Source organism: Rhamphochromis longiceps, linkage group LG7, assembly GCF_057381845.1.
Source record: "Rhamphochromis longiceps isolate RC_006_pf linkage group LG7, R_longiceps_female_GT1.1, whole genome shotgun sequence".
Classification (NCBI taxonomy): domain Eukaryota; kingdom Metazoa; phylum Chordata; class Actinopteri; order Cichliformes; family Cichlidae; genus Rhamphochromis; species Rhamphochromis longiceps.
In genome coordinates, this window is record NC_140563.1 from 15010925 (window position 1) to 15025175 (window position 14251).

Genomic DNA, 14251 nt, shown 5'->3' on the forward strand with positions numbered 1-14251 from the left:
CAGACAACATTAAACAAAATCCTTAAATATAAAGAAATTGGGGGTGGCTCAAGACTTTGCACATCTCTGGCTACACCTGAACGACTCTAGACACATCACAAACTGTAAATATTAATATTTGCTTATATTTTTGTCAACTATATTAACAGTGAAACTCTACCACTAAGTATTACCTCTAAAACTGTGATTCTACGCAAGAAATTGACACAAGGGTAGCAGAAATGTGATTTATTGTAGCAAATAACATTGGCTAGATTTCTTCTACAAAATGACAAGAGCACCAGAAGCATTTAAGGAAGGCTGTAAGAAACGCACTCAGCCAAGTAAGTCAAAGAAAATATCTTAAAACATCCGTTTTCTCCTTCATATTCCTTCAGTCTCGTTTCCATTGTAGTGGACTTGAACCTTCGAACGAAAGTGAGCATATTGGCTGATGGTGTGCAAATAAGTGTGTAACAAAAGCTTCAGTTGTAGTATGGCAATTCACAAACATTTCTCATTTAGATTAAGCAGCCATTCCATCCGTGTTTGCATACACTACAATTCAATGCAACAAACTCAAAAACTGTGCGTGATAAACAAAGTAATTTAAAAAAGGGCTCTATTAAAGTAGGGCAAAGACTAGTGCGAAGAACTAGGGCATTCTTATTGGCTGGAGAGTGCTCTACAGTTGCTCTACATCAGGGGTGTCGAACTCCAGGCCTCGAGGGCTGGTGTCCTGCAGGTTTTGGATCTCACCCTGGGTCAACACACCTGAATCAAATGATTAGTTCATTACCAGGCCTCTGGAGAACTTCAAGACATGTTGAGGAGGTCATTTAGCCATTTAAATCAGCTGTGTTGGATCAAGGACACATCTAAAACCTGCAGGACACCAGCCCTTGATGCCTGGAGTTCGACACCTGTGCTCTACATTATTCAGCAGTATTTATTAGCTGCTGCAGTTTTTGTCAAGTATAAAGTTTGTGCTTACCAAGGAATCGCCGCATTAGATGCGCCACATAGAGTTCACCTACATTCTCAGCACAAAACACCCATTTTTCCCCCCAATACAAACACACAAAATAATGACCCCAATGTGGTCTGTGTCACTGACTCGCCTCGGTGATGAGCAAGGAGCCCATTATGAGTTGGGTAAAGATAGTCAAGTTTGCACTGTTTGCACTAGTCTTTGAGTTGCCAAATAACAGAGCCCATCACAAAGTGAGTTCATGCTAAAAAGGTATATCCAACTGTTAATGGATATACGTGGAATACTCTGACTAGGAAAACCAAACACACTGAGGGAAGCTCTGTATTAATGTACAACTGCATATTATAGCGATGTTCTTCCATGTTACCTAATGGGAGTCACTGTACTGCAACACTGTATCTAATCAATCTTCACACAAATCTCACATAATTGTGTTTGCTTGCACATTACTGTGTCACCCCTGACTCGACCAAAGGTACAAACTGGTTTGTATAACTTGGCAAATTCTGCTGTGTTTTGTGTGGAATAACTTAACTGTTTTGCACCTGACAACTGTAGACTCATAACATGACACAGATACATAACAAGCAAAGAAAAGAAAAAAAAGAAAACGAAAGAAAAAGTAAAAACGGACAGCAGTTCCAACATCTTTCAAGTCATCTTGCAGCAATACGTTATATATTTAGACATCCGAGTTCAGACTTTACCATCAGGATTTTCAGCCCACCTGCCACTACAGGAAAAAAGAAAAACACAACACAACAAATTACAACAATGTTTATCATTCACAATGATAAATAGCAATCATTGATATGAAATTATCCTCTAGAATAACCAATCACTTCAAAATACAGTCACATTTTAATTAGCTTCAAAACTATTATAAAAGTTCTTTTGCAAATGTCAAAGATTTTTCTAGTTTAATTTTTTTTAAAAAGCTGACTGGTAAAGTTCAGGCCAGAAAAAAGAACACAAACACAGACATGCTCGAAGTGGTGTTTAATGATTTCTAACCCATCTTATGGGTAACTACTAGGGGTGCAACGATACTCGTATCGATATTGAACCGTTCGATACAGTGCTTTCGGTTCGGTACGCATATGTATCGAACAATACAAAATTTTGAATTTATTTTATCAACTTTCCTTCTGACAATGCTGTCTGTGTTGAGCGCTCAGTGGATCTGCGCTCGACAGTGCAGCCTAGGCGGAGTAGTCGAATGCAGATTCACTGAGCGCAGGGCAAGCTAGCGAGACAGAAGTTAAGCTCTCCTTGCAACATGGCAAATTGAACCCCCCCCACCCTCATTCAGATGTGGCGTTTGGAACTATTTTGGTTTTCATGTGACGTATGACCCTGAAGGTAAGCGCGTCATGGACTAAAGTAAAACAGTATGTTGGATGTACCACGCAATGCTCAATTACATTGGTGGGAACTAGTGTGTTAGCGCAGTTAGCTCGTTAACGTGTTGACGCCGTCCAGCCCCATGCACGGGGCGATCCACGGTAGCTCGTTAACGGAGATTTGCCGTGTTGTGGCTTTAACGTCATTTCAACGAGATTAACGCTGACAGCGCTAGTGGGAACACAACGAATATGACTGCACATTTACTCCGACAGCATCCTAGTGCAAAGACAAGTGGAAGCAGACAAAAACAACAAGCACGCATGCTACAAACCCGAGTCATACCCGAGTCATTTAGACAGCCGTTAGCACATGATTCTCCTTATGGGGACCTGATATGTTTAATATGCTGCTGAGAATATAGCCCAGAAGAAGCGGATAGTATAGCTTTTATTTTGGAAAGAGACATTTCTCTGTAATAAACTCTCTTTTCCAAAGATGAGTGATTCCTCAATCAGATATATTTATTTTTTTTATTACTTTGTTGTTTCAGCAACATTAAATTTAAAAACTGTACTTTTGAGTTAAAATATATATTTATAATTTTAATAAATGACAAATTAAAAAGGCATGAACATTTTTTTTGTATCGAAAAAATATCGAACCGTGACACCAAAGTATCGAACCGAACCGTGAATTTTGTGTATCGTTGCACCCCTAGTAACTACATGCTGTGCAGCTGTGTTCAGGTTTTGCGTTTCTGCTTTATTACTTGAAGTAAAACAATGGAAACTATGCTGGTGCTGAATGTTTCTGCAGACAGGCCGGAACATAAACACCCCTGTTATCTTCTTCACTGCTGTGGTTTGGATTGACATAAACTCCATGTCAACCCAAAGTTCATATTTCAAATTCCAAATAACTCCCTGCTGTGTTTCAGACATTTTGTGCATGAATTTACGTTAAAACAATAAAAATAAATAAAAACATTCTGCAGCCTAGTGTCCCCATTCCTTTTTACCCCTTATTGAAGTGTGAATATTTTTTATGATGTTACTTGAAGATAAAGTGCATAAGCACACAGTCTAAAGAACAAAAATATATGCCAATACATAATTCAGAACTGTGTTTGATAGTGTGTTGGTCCTGTTGTTATGTTGGCTTGGTTGTGCCACTTTGTGTTCGTAGCTTTTCTAGCCTTGTGTTTTCATATCTCAGTGTTGATTAAAAAGGGCAACTTGTTCTTTTTTTAATCATATGATGTTTCAATTATTAAAGATGCAAAAAAAACTTTTTTAATGAGTTAATGAATTCAATTTAATGTAGCCCTAAAAATAAGACATGCCATAAGGACTTTTACACCTGAGTTGATAAAATACAGGTATAGCTCATCTATAAGATTTATGATGCACTCAAGACAAACTTTTAAATGAGGCTCTGAAGGCAGGATGTCTCATTTTGTTGAAATATCTTTACTGAGGAGATGGGTCAAGGAGAGGTATCGAGCATGTGCAATCCTGTGTCTCTCAGTATAACCAAAGCGTTTTTTGATCACTTTGATTCCCTCTGAGTCATGAGTTTATGGCCCACCACTGCCACTATCTACAACAGATACTTCTGTTTTTAACCCGCTAAGTTTGAGGATAAACACACAACTGACCTTCAGCCCGCCACCACCACCTGACACAGAGGTGCTCATCGCTTGTTTCTCAGCTTCTTCCTGTTTTTTCCTTTTCCTTTCGACTGCTTCTGGATTTTTAACACCCCTGTACGCCGTCTGGAAAAAAGTGTGGGGTATAATCAAGTGCCAAGATGCAACAGCTTGATAATAAGTGTTTTTGTTTTGTCTATATTTTCAGCATATACAAACAGTCTCAAAAGCATGCATGTGGGTTTTAATAAATTATTTTACCACAACCTTTCAGGTGCACACAAGGCTTGTTCAACCACAACCAGCGAGGGGGCATTCAACTGCCAAATAAGGCAGTTCAGCTGGGGGTTGAAGCAGCTACTTTCAGCAGTGCTGTGCTGCTCAACTGAGACGACTGTGGGTTGTTAGAGACCAGTGCTTTGACCTGCATCAGAGTGTGAACTGTCATGGTGTTGGAAGATTTAAGGATGAAAACGGTGACTGGGAGCACAAGGTTGTGGTAGTTAAGCCAATCCAGAAGACTCACCTGGCCAGGTAGAGTTTTTCACCCTGGTCCAGGTCTACTTACCTTGAGAGAACTCTAGTGCGTCTCTTTTTCAAGTGGGTTTTCTGTGCGATAAAAAATACTCACCACACTGTAAACTAACTCCACCTTTAATACTGCACTCAGTTACCAGATTACTGGGTACGTATGTGGCGCTAAAGACACAGTCCAATACATAAATACCGGTAAATAATACATTTTGTGAAGTTCAGTTTTTGGTGAAACTTTTGTTTGTTTGTTTTTTTACAGAGCTCACTTTAAGAATGGTGACTTTTATTCATATTTTAATTCTACTACCAAAAATGCACTTCTAGTGATGTTATAAAAAAGCTAAAACAAAAAACAACACAATTCAACTTCACTGCTGATTTCAATGAGTGATGGCAGAGTTCATGTTTGTACTTGTACTGAATAACACACCTCTGCTATAGCGAGCTGCACCCAGTAACCTGGTAAATGTACTACACACGTGTAACAATGTTTTAGTACTTGAAAAATGGACAATAAGACGCGACTCGTCGTAACTTACCTCTTTTTGTCTCTTTTCGGCGGCTTCAGCTAACTGTTGTCTCCGGGTCTCCTGTTGGAAACATGGGAAACTTGTGAGCTAAAGCTGTCCTCTCTGAGCTAAGCATGTTGGGCCTGAAGCATACTTATTAACATGCCGCTGTTCACATACAGTCAACGCCTCCTCTGCGTTACCTACCAGGGCCCATTGGTGTCCTAATGGTGATTAATCAAATTCACGTGGGCTCAGCTAATTCCTATATCAATTCGTACTCATTACTACTATACAGCTGACCGAATTATTGTTAAAGCTGTGTAATAACAATCATAGTAACTTAACTTACAGGATCTGGAGTGACCACAACGTCGTCCGCTGCTCCACCAAGGCACGGTAAGCACATCCCCATACTTCAGTTTTTAATTTAGGCAGTAAAAGGCAACGCTGAAAATTAGTTTTCTCTGTTTTCGTGGTGCCTAACTACAAAACTAACTAGATGGCAGGCCCGTTTATAATGCTGGGTGAGAGTTCAGGCAAATAAAATAGGAGCAGCAGCAGCTTCTATTCCCAACTACTACTACTGCTGTTGGGTCATCTGGCATAACGTTACCGTTAGCTACGGAACATTAGCATTCTAGCTAGCGGCTACCACTACAAGCCCAGCTGCGTCTCCAAGCCGCATGATAAATTACTCCTCCTCGCACCTCTTGTTTAATCGCCGCGACATTTGGAAAACAGCAGTGTGGAAGTCAGACGCCTCAGTCAAATGCTTTTTTTCCTCCTTTGAGTTTGTTTTGGTCCGAGATCAACTGGCTGACGAGTCAGCCAAAGTATGTTCACTAGCGATAGGTTAGTAAACACTCTTTTACTGTTCGCCTCCAATAAAAACAAGAGTAACCATACTGCAATACCACCATGAAAAACACAAAAAATTTACTACTGTTTTTAACAGTTGACAGTACAGTAAGTAGTTGTAGTCTTATTTAGTTTTTACTCTCTGAATAACAATTAGGTGTAGCGGGACTTTGAACATAACTAGCTGACAAGGGGCGGATACTTCGCTTGTAGATAGGTCAGCAGCACCACCTTGTGGCGAAGAGTGGAACGAATCGAATGAGAAATACTTTATATTCTTTTGTTACAACGACAATAGTAATGATAATGATAATAATAATAATAAACCTAATAACTAATATTAACTAGCAGGTATATTTCTGCTAGATATATAAACTGTTTTATTCAAGTGATAGCAGGTGGGAGTGGAGTTGAATATGTTACAGAAAGTGCTCTGCTGCTTGTCCAGTAAGGGGTGCCGAGGGCAGTTGGGATTTTCCCTGATGGATAACAGACCTATTCTCCACCACGACAAAAGTGTCCAGTTTGCAGCCAGTCATAGACCCAACCTTCCTAATCGGTTTATGTAGTATGCTGGTGTCACCAGCTCCCCAGCAGACCACTGCAAAGTACACTGTGTTCACCACAGCTGAGTGACAGAAAATATCCATGATTTTGCTGCACACTTTGAAGAATCTCAGGAAATTAGATCTTGCTCATCCCCTTTTTGTGTATGGCATCTGTGCTGATCTTCCACTTCAGCCTGATGTAAATGTGGATGCGCATAATCAAAATAATAACAAAATATACGACAAAAGTTCTTTCAGATCTACAAACAAGCCTCGTTACTTAGCAGAAATTTTAAAATGTCTTCGGTCACTTATTTTGGTAGTTATTGTCAGTCAGAATGAGAATCAGAATACTTTATTAATCCCTGGGGAAAGTATGTAAATTAGTTATCTAACTTGTGAAATCCAATTGTCATCTGGGCATCTGCATGGAGTCCAGTGAAATCTGATAAAGGTTTACTGACTTACACTCAAAAAAGGTATTACAAGCTCTTGTTTCCCAATGGTAGTTATGCATTTAACATCATCTTTGCTCTTTTGAGAATTTTTATCACAGATTGTAATTCTCTCTGGTAACAAGTGTTTTTGCTGGATATACTCCCCTGTAATAAGATATTATAATACCAGGATATTATATCCTTTTATTCTCATTCCCACAAGGACTCTCGTGGTGTACACATAACTACCTTGCAAGCAGAATTCACCCCCTATAACCTGCACAGTAAATGTTGAAATGATCAGATCAACAAAAATGTAAACAAATGTTTAGGGTTCATTATTCCCTATAAATCTTGTTTTGAAGCAAAAATGAATTAACACAACAAAACGCTAAAAAGTTTTTATTTAAAAAAAAAAAAGACCCTTAAAGGGGTGGATAGATTCACAGTATGTTCTCTTAATACACTTACACTCTAACTTACACAATCTCCCGAGAAACCTTTGTGTGTGAAATGAGTAATGTTCCATAAAGCACTCAATATGCTACAGTCAATAGTCTGAGAGTTTAATGTTGTACCCCTCTTTGTCGGACCAAACCTCAAACTCCACCCATTCATCCCTGCTGCAGCGTCTGGGCTATTTCACAGCTTTAAGTGCTGCACTGTGGGACTGACAGGTCCATGAGGCTGCACAGCGTTTGCAGTTTGTGCAAGTTATCATTCAGAAACTTATTGATGGGGGAATTATACTGAAGGTGGAAGCAAATGCAATGGAAGTTAAGGCGTCACAAGCTCTAGGCACCTCCTCAGGTAGGTTCAGCTCACTTCTGAGCAGCTAGCTGTAAAACTAAAGGGCTTAATATTAGCTGACTTGATAGACTTGATATGATCTGTTATACAACGTTATCTTATTTCACCCAGCTTGCTTATTTAATGGCTTTGCCTTTGGTAACAAACCTATTTGCTGGCTATACTCTCGTGTATATGCTGTTCAATATTCAGCTGTTTTCCCGCTCTTTTTTGTGTGGAATAAACAAACGCTAATATTATGCAGTCATTCAATAACATTGCATGCTGTAGCAGTGCATGCTTTTCACAGTGCTTGCAACATGAGCATCTGATGAGAGCATGAATCTTTCATATGTATGAAACATGCTGGTAATGCTCCTGATGAACACTGATACTGGTGGGTTAATTTATTAATGAAGCATGATGTTAAATGAATAGCACTTGGAAGTGAAGTTTCATCATGGTCAATAATAATTTTCCTTGGAGAGGTGGGTGTTCTTCATGTCATTTTCTATAAGTTAGGAAGAGAGAAAGTGGCCCAGCTTGTGCTTGACTAGAACTGATGCGCCTTCTTGGAGCATGCTAACTTATCAGTGTCTGCACAGCACTCAGGAAAGCTCATTGTAATCTTGTACTGAAAACCTAAGTGGTAAGCCACAGACTGATAAAAGTAAAGAAACTTATTTTCTTTTTTTCCTAGCGAAATCCAACAAACATGTCTTGTGTCATTCAGTTCAATGAGGCGGCTAACTAACGCACGAGTGGAGTGGCTTTTATTAGCTGCTCTAAATCACCTCTGCCACAGGCAATCGGGGAAATGGTAAATGCTGTGGTTATCCCATCTGTGCTGAGTGGGCGATGTATGACCAGGGGACAGGCGCTCTTGAGGGGGAGGGCGCGGGGGCCAAATCGTGACGTGGTGGCGCGGCAGGAAGTGTCATGAAGTGGTCGCAAGTCATCAGGAGTTCAAAGCTGTGAGTGTATTCTGGTCCATTTGGGTCACTTCTCCCTGTGACTGCCTCACATGAAGCAGAGATGTCACAGAAACAGTTTCTGATAGCGAGCGACCCGGGACGTGACCAAGTAACTGTGCCCACGATGCTTATTTTGTAAATGTCAGGTTTTAAAATCCCAGTTAGTTCACGCTCCGAGAGTCGCTGCAAAATGTTATCTCTTGCTGAAAACAATGAACTGTAACGAAAACAATACTGCAGAATGACAGAGTGAAGCTGGATGACTTTAACCTGAAACTTCTGTATGAAAAACGAGGCCGTAGCTTAAAGTGACATGAGTGTTCAGGTGAATATGCAACATTTTTTTTCCTTTTTTGCTGACAATTTGTATTTTTTCAACTTTCCAGCACTGGACACCCGATTCCTTGCTGACTTTTGTAACATATATCAATCAATTTATATAAAGAAAAACACAAAAATCAGGAACAAACTGATGACCCAGCATAGGCAGGTGTTTTCTGAAATCCTCTTCTTCTCTTTTTTTTTTTAAAGTAAGGATAATAAAGGCAACAGGAGGTTTCCCCTGTGCCCTCTTGTTACACTTGATTCTTTTTGTTCTTTTTGTTATAGTGTTGACAGGCCATGCATACAGACCTGCTGCTTCATAATGCATTTTTTAATAAATCTGAAGAAGGCCAGTATATTGTTCAGTCACTTTGGATTAGAGAAAGAAGCACGCATGTTACAGCCATTTATGTGGCCTAAAGTGATTCACACAGACTAATGTAAGCTGTCCAGGCTCATAACAGCTTGGAGTGGTCATCGTGTAATGCAAATACCACACAGTAAATTTCCCATACGCGGACATGCACCTCCCTTTAGCTTACATGTGTTAAAATGATAAACACTTAGGCCCTTTTTATTGAATTAACAGCAGGGGTAGATGTGCACCTGACTACACTTATCACGAAAAATTACATTATCAGCTGCTGACGTTGACAAGTTTTAGCTGGCTTGAGTGCGAGCACATTAAGCAGTTAAAAGTCCAGTATGTGTTTCTGGGATTTGTTGTGTTCGGTCATGCTTGTGAGTCCAGCCCTCAGGAAAGTTTGGCTGCCGTGTAAAACGGAAATAAACCAAAACACTTAAAAAAAAAAATCCAAAATGAGCCAGACATTCAAATTGTTTTTTTGAACAGAGCTGTGAGCTTTTAATGGAGTCACTCTTTCCTCGACAGCTCATCGCAGATTCGCGTCTGTTTGAGACGGGGATTTAGTCAGCTTTGAAACGCACTTGTTTAAATAAATAATCAATCTTCCAGGAAGTTTGAGTAGGAAGTTCCCTGCTCATCAATCGATACCTAATGTCTCTATAGTTTTTGAAACCTTCAGGAGAACATACTGCTGCACTTAGCACGCACATCTTTAATGGACGCAAGCACATTTTGGCAATATGTTTCTCCCTACTAGTTTTCCAGAGCTTTGATGACCTGGATGTTGCACTTTCTTTGATCATCCCCTCAAAGTGTTATGATCTCGTTAATGGCAGAAAGTTTAACATTTGGCATTTCAGTCACAAACTGTACTCAACATGTCTGCTTACCAAAGTTTACTTTTCTTGTGGGCTTCATTAAAATGAGACATTAAATCTGTGAAGAGTCATTTCTGACATGAAAACTCTTAATGTTACTGAGTCATGTTGTTTGGACTGTGAGCTTCCTGTTGGTCTTAATGAGGCTAAATATACACATCTCCCTTCATTACACACACACACACACACACACACACACACACACACACACACACACACACACACACAGGATTGTTATTTTCCTTTTTACAATTAAAATGTGGTTAACCTTGGTGTGACCTGTTTAAGACTATGAATCGTAGCCTCCACATTAACTGATTACAGCAATTATTTCAGTTTAACTTGTTTAAATAGAATAAATAATAATAAACTGGTTAAATATAGTGTAATGTTTAAGAGGCCTTAAGCCGTTTCACCTTGTGTTCATTATTTCAATTCAACACATTCACACAAAGAAGAGCAAACACTGAGCATAAAGAATTCTAATCAATTAAATTAAGTTAAAAAAAAAACAATTTTCATACACTAAAAAGTCACTTATTGTGCTTTTTCTTATCTACTGTATTCAGATATTCAGTATATACTTTCACTATAGTGAACTATGTTTTATTTACTGCTTCTAAAAGCCACATATTTTTTTTAAAAATAGATAAAATAAAAAAATACAAATAAAGATAAATATTTTTTTGAAAGTACTCTAACTCTATGCAAGTCTTCTTTTTTCTTTCTTTCTTTTTCTTTTTAAAAAGAGCAAATTTCTGTTAATATTAGATCTGCAAATTTTCTTTGTGTTCTCTCCCATTTTTCCCATTTTAAGGATGCTCAAATCAAACATGGTCAGAGTTTCAAATATAGAGGTCAGTGCAGTGTGGACATGAAATAATTCCAGTGAGTCAAAAGTTCAGACTTCGTGGTGCTCTAACAGCTCTGTTTCATATAAGATCAGTCAGAGCACGCATCCTTACTGTGGTCATCTCGGTTACACAGCTGAGGTTAGGAACAGTTCCACCACCTGCTGTTCAAATGTAATGCTGGCAGGAAGAAGAATAAAACTGGCTTCAAGGGAGAAATACCTGTAGATTTCATGAACTAAGGCCCATAATGCACTGTGTATCATGCATAGCTACTCTGGGGTGGCTTTAGCTCAGGCGGTAGAGCAGGTCATCTACTGATCGGAAGGTTGGTGGTTCAATTCCTGCATTCCAAATATCCTTGGGCAAGATATTAACCCCAAATTGCTCTCCGATGCATCCATTGGAGTATGTGTGTGTGACTGTTACTTAGAAGGCACCTAGAAAAAATGTGCTGGTGTTAATGGGTGAATGCTTTGAGTGCTCAGAAGAGTAGAAAAGCGCTATATAAGAACCAGTCCATTTACCAGAGTAGTAAGTAAGAGGAGTCAAGGGTACAAAGAGAGAGGCCCCCCTCACGCATCTCTCCTGAGTCCTGCTTCAAAGTTTTGGTGTTAAGGTTTCTAATACAGTCCCACTTAGTTTCCAGATGGGTGGGTTCACAAGAAGAATAGAGGTGTTTGACAATATAAGTGATGTCCTCATTTATACTGTTGAACTCTAGTAGAGACTAAGATTAAAAATGAGGTGCTAGAAAGGAGAAGAGTCCCTCTAAGAATCAGTTCTAGCGAGTCGGGGCATGGACACGTCGTCTCTGGAGCTGCTTTTGGCAGAAATCATGTTGGCTTAGCGGTTGGATGAGGTTACAATATTTTTCTGTGTCAAAAGGAAGCTCCAGCTAAATGCCAGATGAAAATGCATGACAGATGTCGTTTGTTTTGCCAGCCAGTGGATTTAATAATGCTGCTCGTGTATATTTGTGAAAATCCACATTATTTAAAATGTGAGCAGATGAAAAGGTAACTTTACATAACGGTGTAGGCCAAACCATCAGTGTCTTCCAGTTATTTTAGTTTGGCTAAAATCTGGTTTTCCAAAGCTGGTTTGAGTGAAAATGATCCCTTAACAAAGCCTTGATATTAAACATCTGGACTTGTCTGTTAGTTTAACTGTCCCACAGTTGAGTTTTGAAAGCCAGAGTGTTTAGTGGTCCCCATTAGTGTCAAGTATCAGAAGACAAAAAGGAATATCACAGACTCATTAATAATGGATGAGCGTAGTCACTTGAGAAGGATAAGTAGAGAGCTGGGCTTCTCTGATCATCAACAAAATTAACTGATGTGGACATGCAAGCTTAATTTTCCTGTGGACAACTTACACAAGTGATATTATTGTTTGAGCTGGAAAAAGCCTTCGGGATGCTACCACTCACTGATTTCTGATATTTTCTTTGTTTCACAGGATCATGTCATCAGGAAAACTCTGTGTACCTCCCCCTGCTGGAGAGTCAGGTCTCCAGCTCCTCCAGTGGCATCAGACACCATGCTACTATCAGTCCCACCATCAGCCCATCCTGGAGCAGTTCCCGCTCTGGAGGCACAGACACCGACCAGCAGTCTGGTGAGCCTGCCAGCAGGTCTTGGAAAGCCAAATGTTTACAAACAATCCAAGCACTGCCTCCTGTCGATAAGCATATTTTTCCACATCTAAATTGTGTGTATAAATTTGCGGTTTATGACATTTGAAGCTGTCTCCCTCGTGTTGCCCAGTGAGTGGCTGACTCAGTCAGTCTAGAGCAAGCTCCACACATTTGCGCCAAAACAGCACAAACAGCACAAAAAGTGTTTGAACCAAAGTTAAAGCCAGTAAAGTCAATATTTTGAGCCCTTATTTTCATTGTTTCATATTTTTTATAATATGAAAGATCAGTTACTGTAATATTTATTTCAATTCAGTTTTATTTTATTTATATAGTTCCCAATGACAACAACAGTCACTTCAAGCTGCTTAATATTAGGTAAGGTAAAGACCCTATAATAATACAAAGAAACCCCAGATGACGTCCTATGAGCAAGCACTTTGGCGACAGAGGGAAAGAAAAACTCCCCTTTAACAGGAAGAAACCTCCAGCAGAACCAGGCACATGGAGGGGCGGCCATCTGCCACGCCTGGTTGGGGGTGAGCTGAGGGAGAAAGGATAAAAGACATTCTGTGGAAGACAACTAAAGATTAATATTAACTAATAATTAAATGTAGAGTGGTGTATAAAAACATGGTGAGTGAAAAGGTTGAGAGAAGGAGAAATGTTAAGTGCATCATGGGAATCCTCCAGCACCCTATTGCAGCATAACTAAGGGTGGATTCAGGGTCACCCAATCCAGCCCTAACTATGAGCTTTCTCAAAAAGGAAAGTCTAAAGCCTAAAGATTAATCAATGAGAATTAAAAAGCATTTGTTGTTCAGGCACACATTGGGAGTGGTTGGCTTCACTTCGGTCCAGAGAGGAAAAGTTTTGAGCTTCAAATGAACTTTTAAACTGACTTAATCAGCAGATCTCTCAGTTGCTAAGCCTTACAACAAAACCATCATAGTTAATTTAGCTGAAAGTGTTGATGCCAGAGGCCTTCACTATTCAGGAGCCTCTCAAGCAGCTTCTTTGATTCTCCGAATGGCACGCTAATGCAGATCCTTCCTGAGGGGCGAGTAATGTGTTGAATATTAGGTAGCTTTGATGGTTTCTGAGTGGCTGTTTTTCACGTTTTCTCTGAGTTGAGTATCTGTTATTCTATATTACGCCACTGCTATACAGGCTGAATAATGGTCTAACTACAAATCACAGCTCAATAAAAATGTATTGATGTGCCGACTACTGTTACTAACAGATTTTTCATTATGGCTTTATTGGCATTTCCTCTTTATTATCCACATTTTCTGGCCATTTACATACATTTTTATGTAATTGGCCAGAAACCAACACTCAGTCACCCAACTGATTATTCCAGGCAATTTAGTTATAACACATATTACTTAAAAATAAAAACTGCAAATAAAAACTTTTCATTCCAGGATTTCTAGAGGCCCTGGGTACACATTTCCACTCTTGCCCGCACTATGACGCACCTGCTTTTTTAAAAAATGTAAACATTTCATGCAGCTGGCCATTTAATTTCAAGGATTCAAGGGTGTCCTTCTTTTTGTGTGTATTTGCGCT

General features: G+C 39.5%; 2 protein-coding genes across 3 annotated transcripts in view; one reads left to right on the forward strand and one right to left on the reverse strand.

Moving 5' to 3' along the window:
* Positions 1-824: 824 nt before the first annotated feature.
* svip (small VCP interacting protein) lies at positions 825-6033 on the reverse strand. Its single transcript, XM_085412434.1, has 4 exons — positions 5364-6033; positions 5042-5092; positions 3978-4094; positions 825-1706 (listed from the first exon to the last, which is right to left on the reverse strand). Exons 1-4 carry the CDS (start codon positions 5424-5426, stop codon positions 1692-1694), a joined length of 246 nt encoding a protein of 81 aa, XP_085268560.1. The 5' UTR covers positions 5427-6033; the 3' UTR covers positions 825-1691.
* Positions 6034-7563: 1530 nt separating this feature from the next.
* ano3 (anoctamin 3) overlaps positions 7564-14251 on the forward strand; it is a 54970-nt gene continuing 48282 nt past the window's right edge. For both annotated transcript variants that reach the window (XM_085412381.1, XM_085412382.1), the window contains exons 1-2: positions 7564-7667; positions 12502-12660. In XM_085412381.1, the coding sequence (XP_085268507.1) occupies positions 7628-7667; positions 12502-12660 (199 nt within the window). In that variant the 5' untranslated portion in view covers positions 7564-7627. The remainder of the gene's footprint in view (positions 7668-12501; positions 12661-14251) is intronic.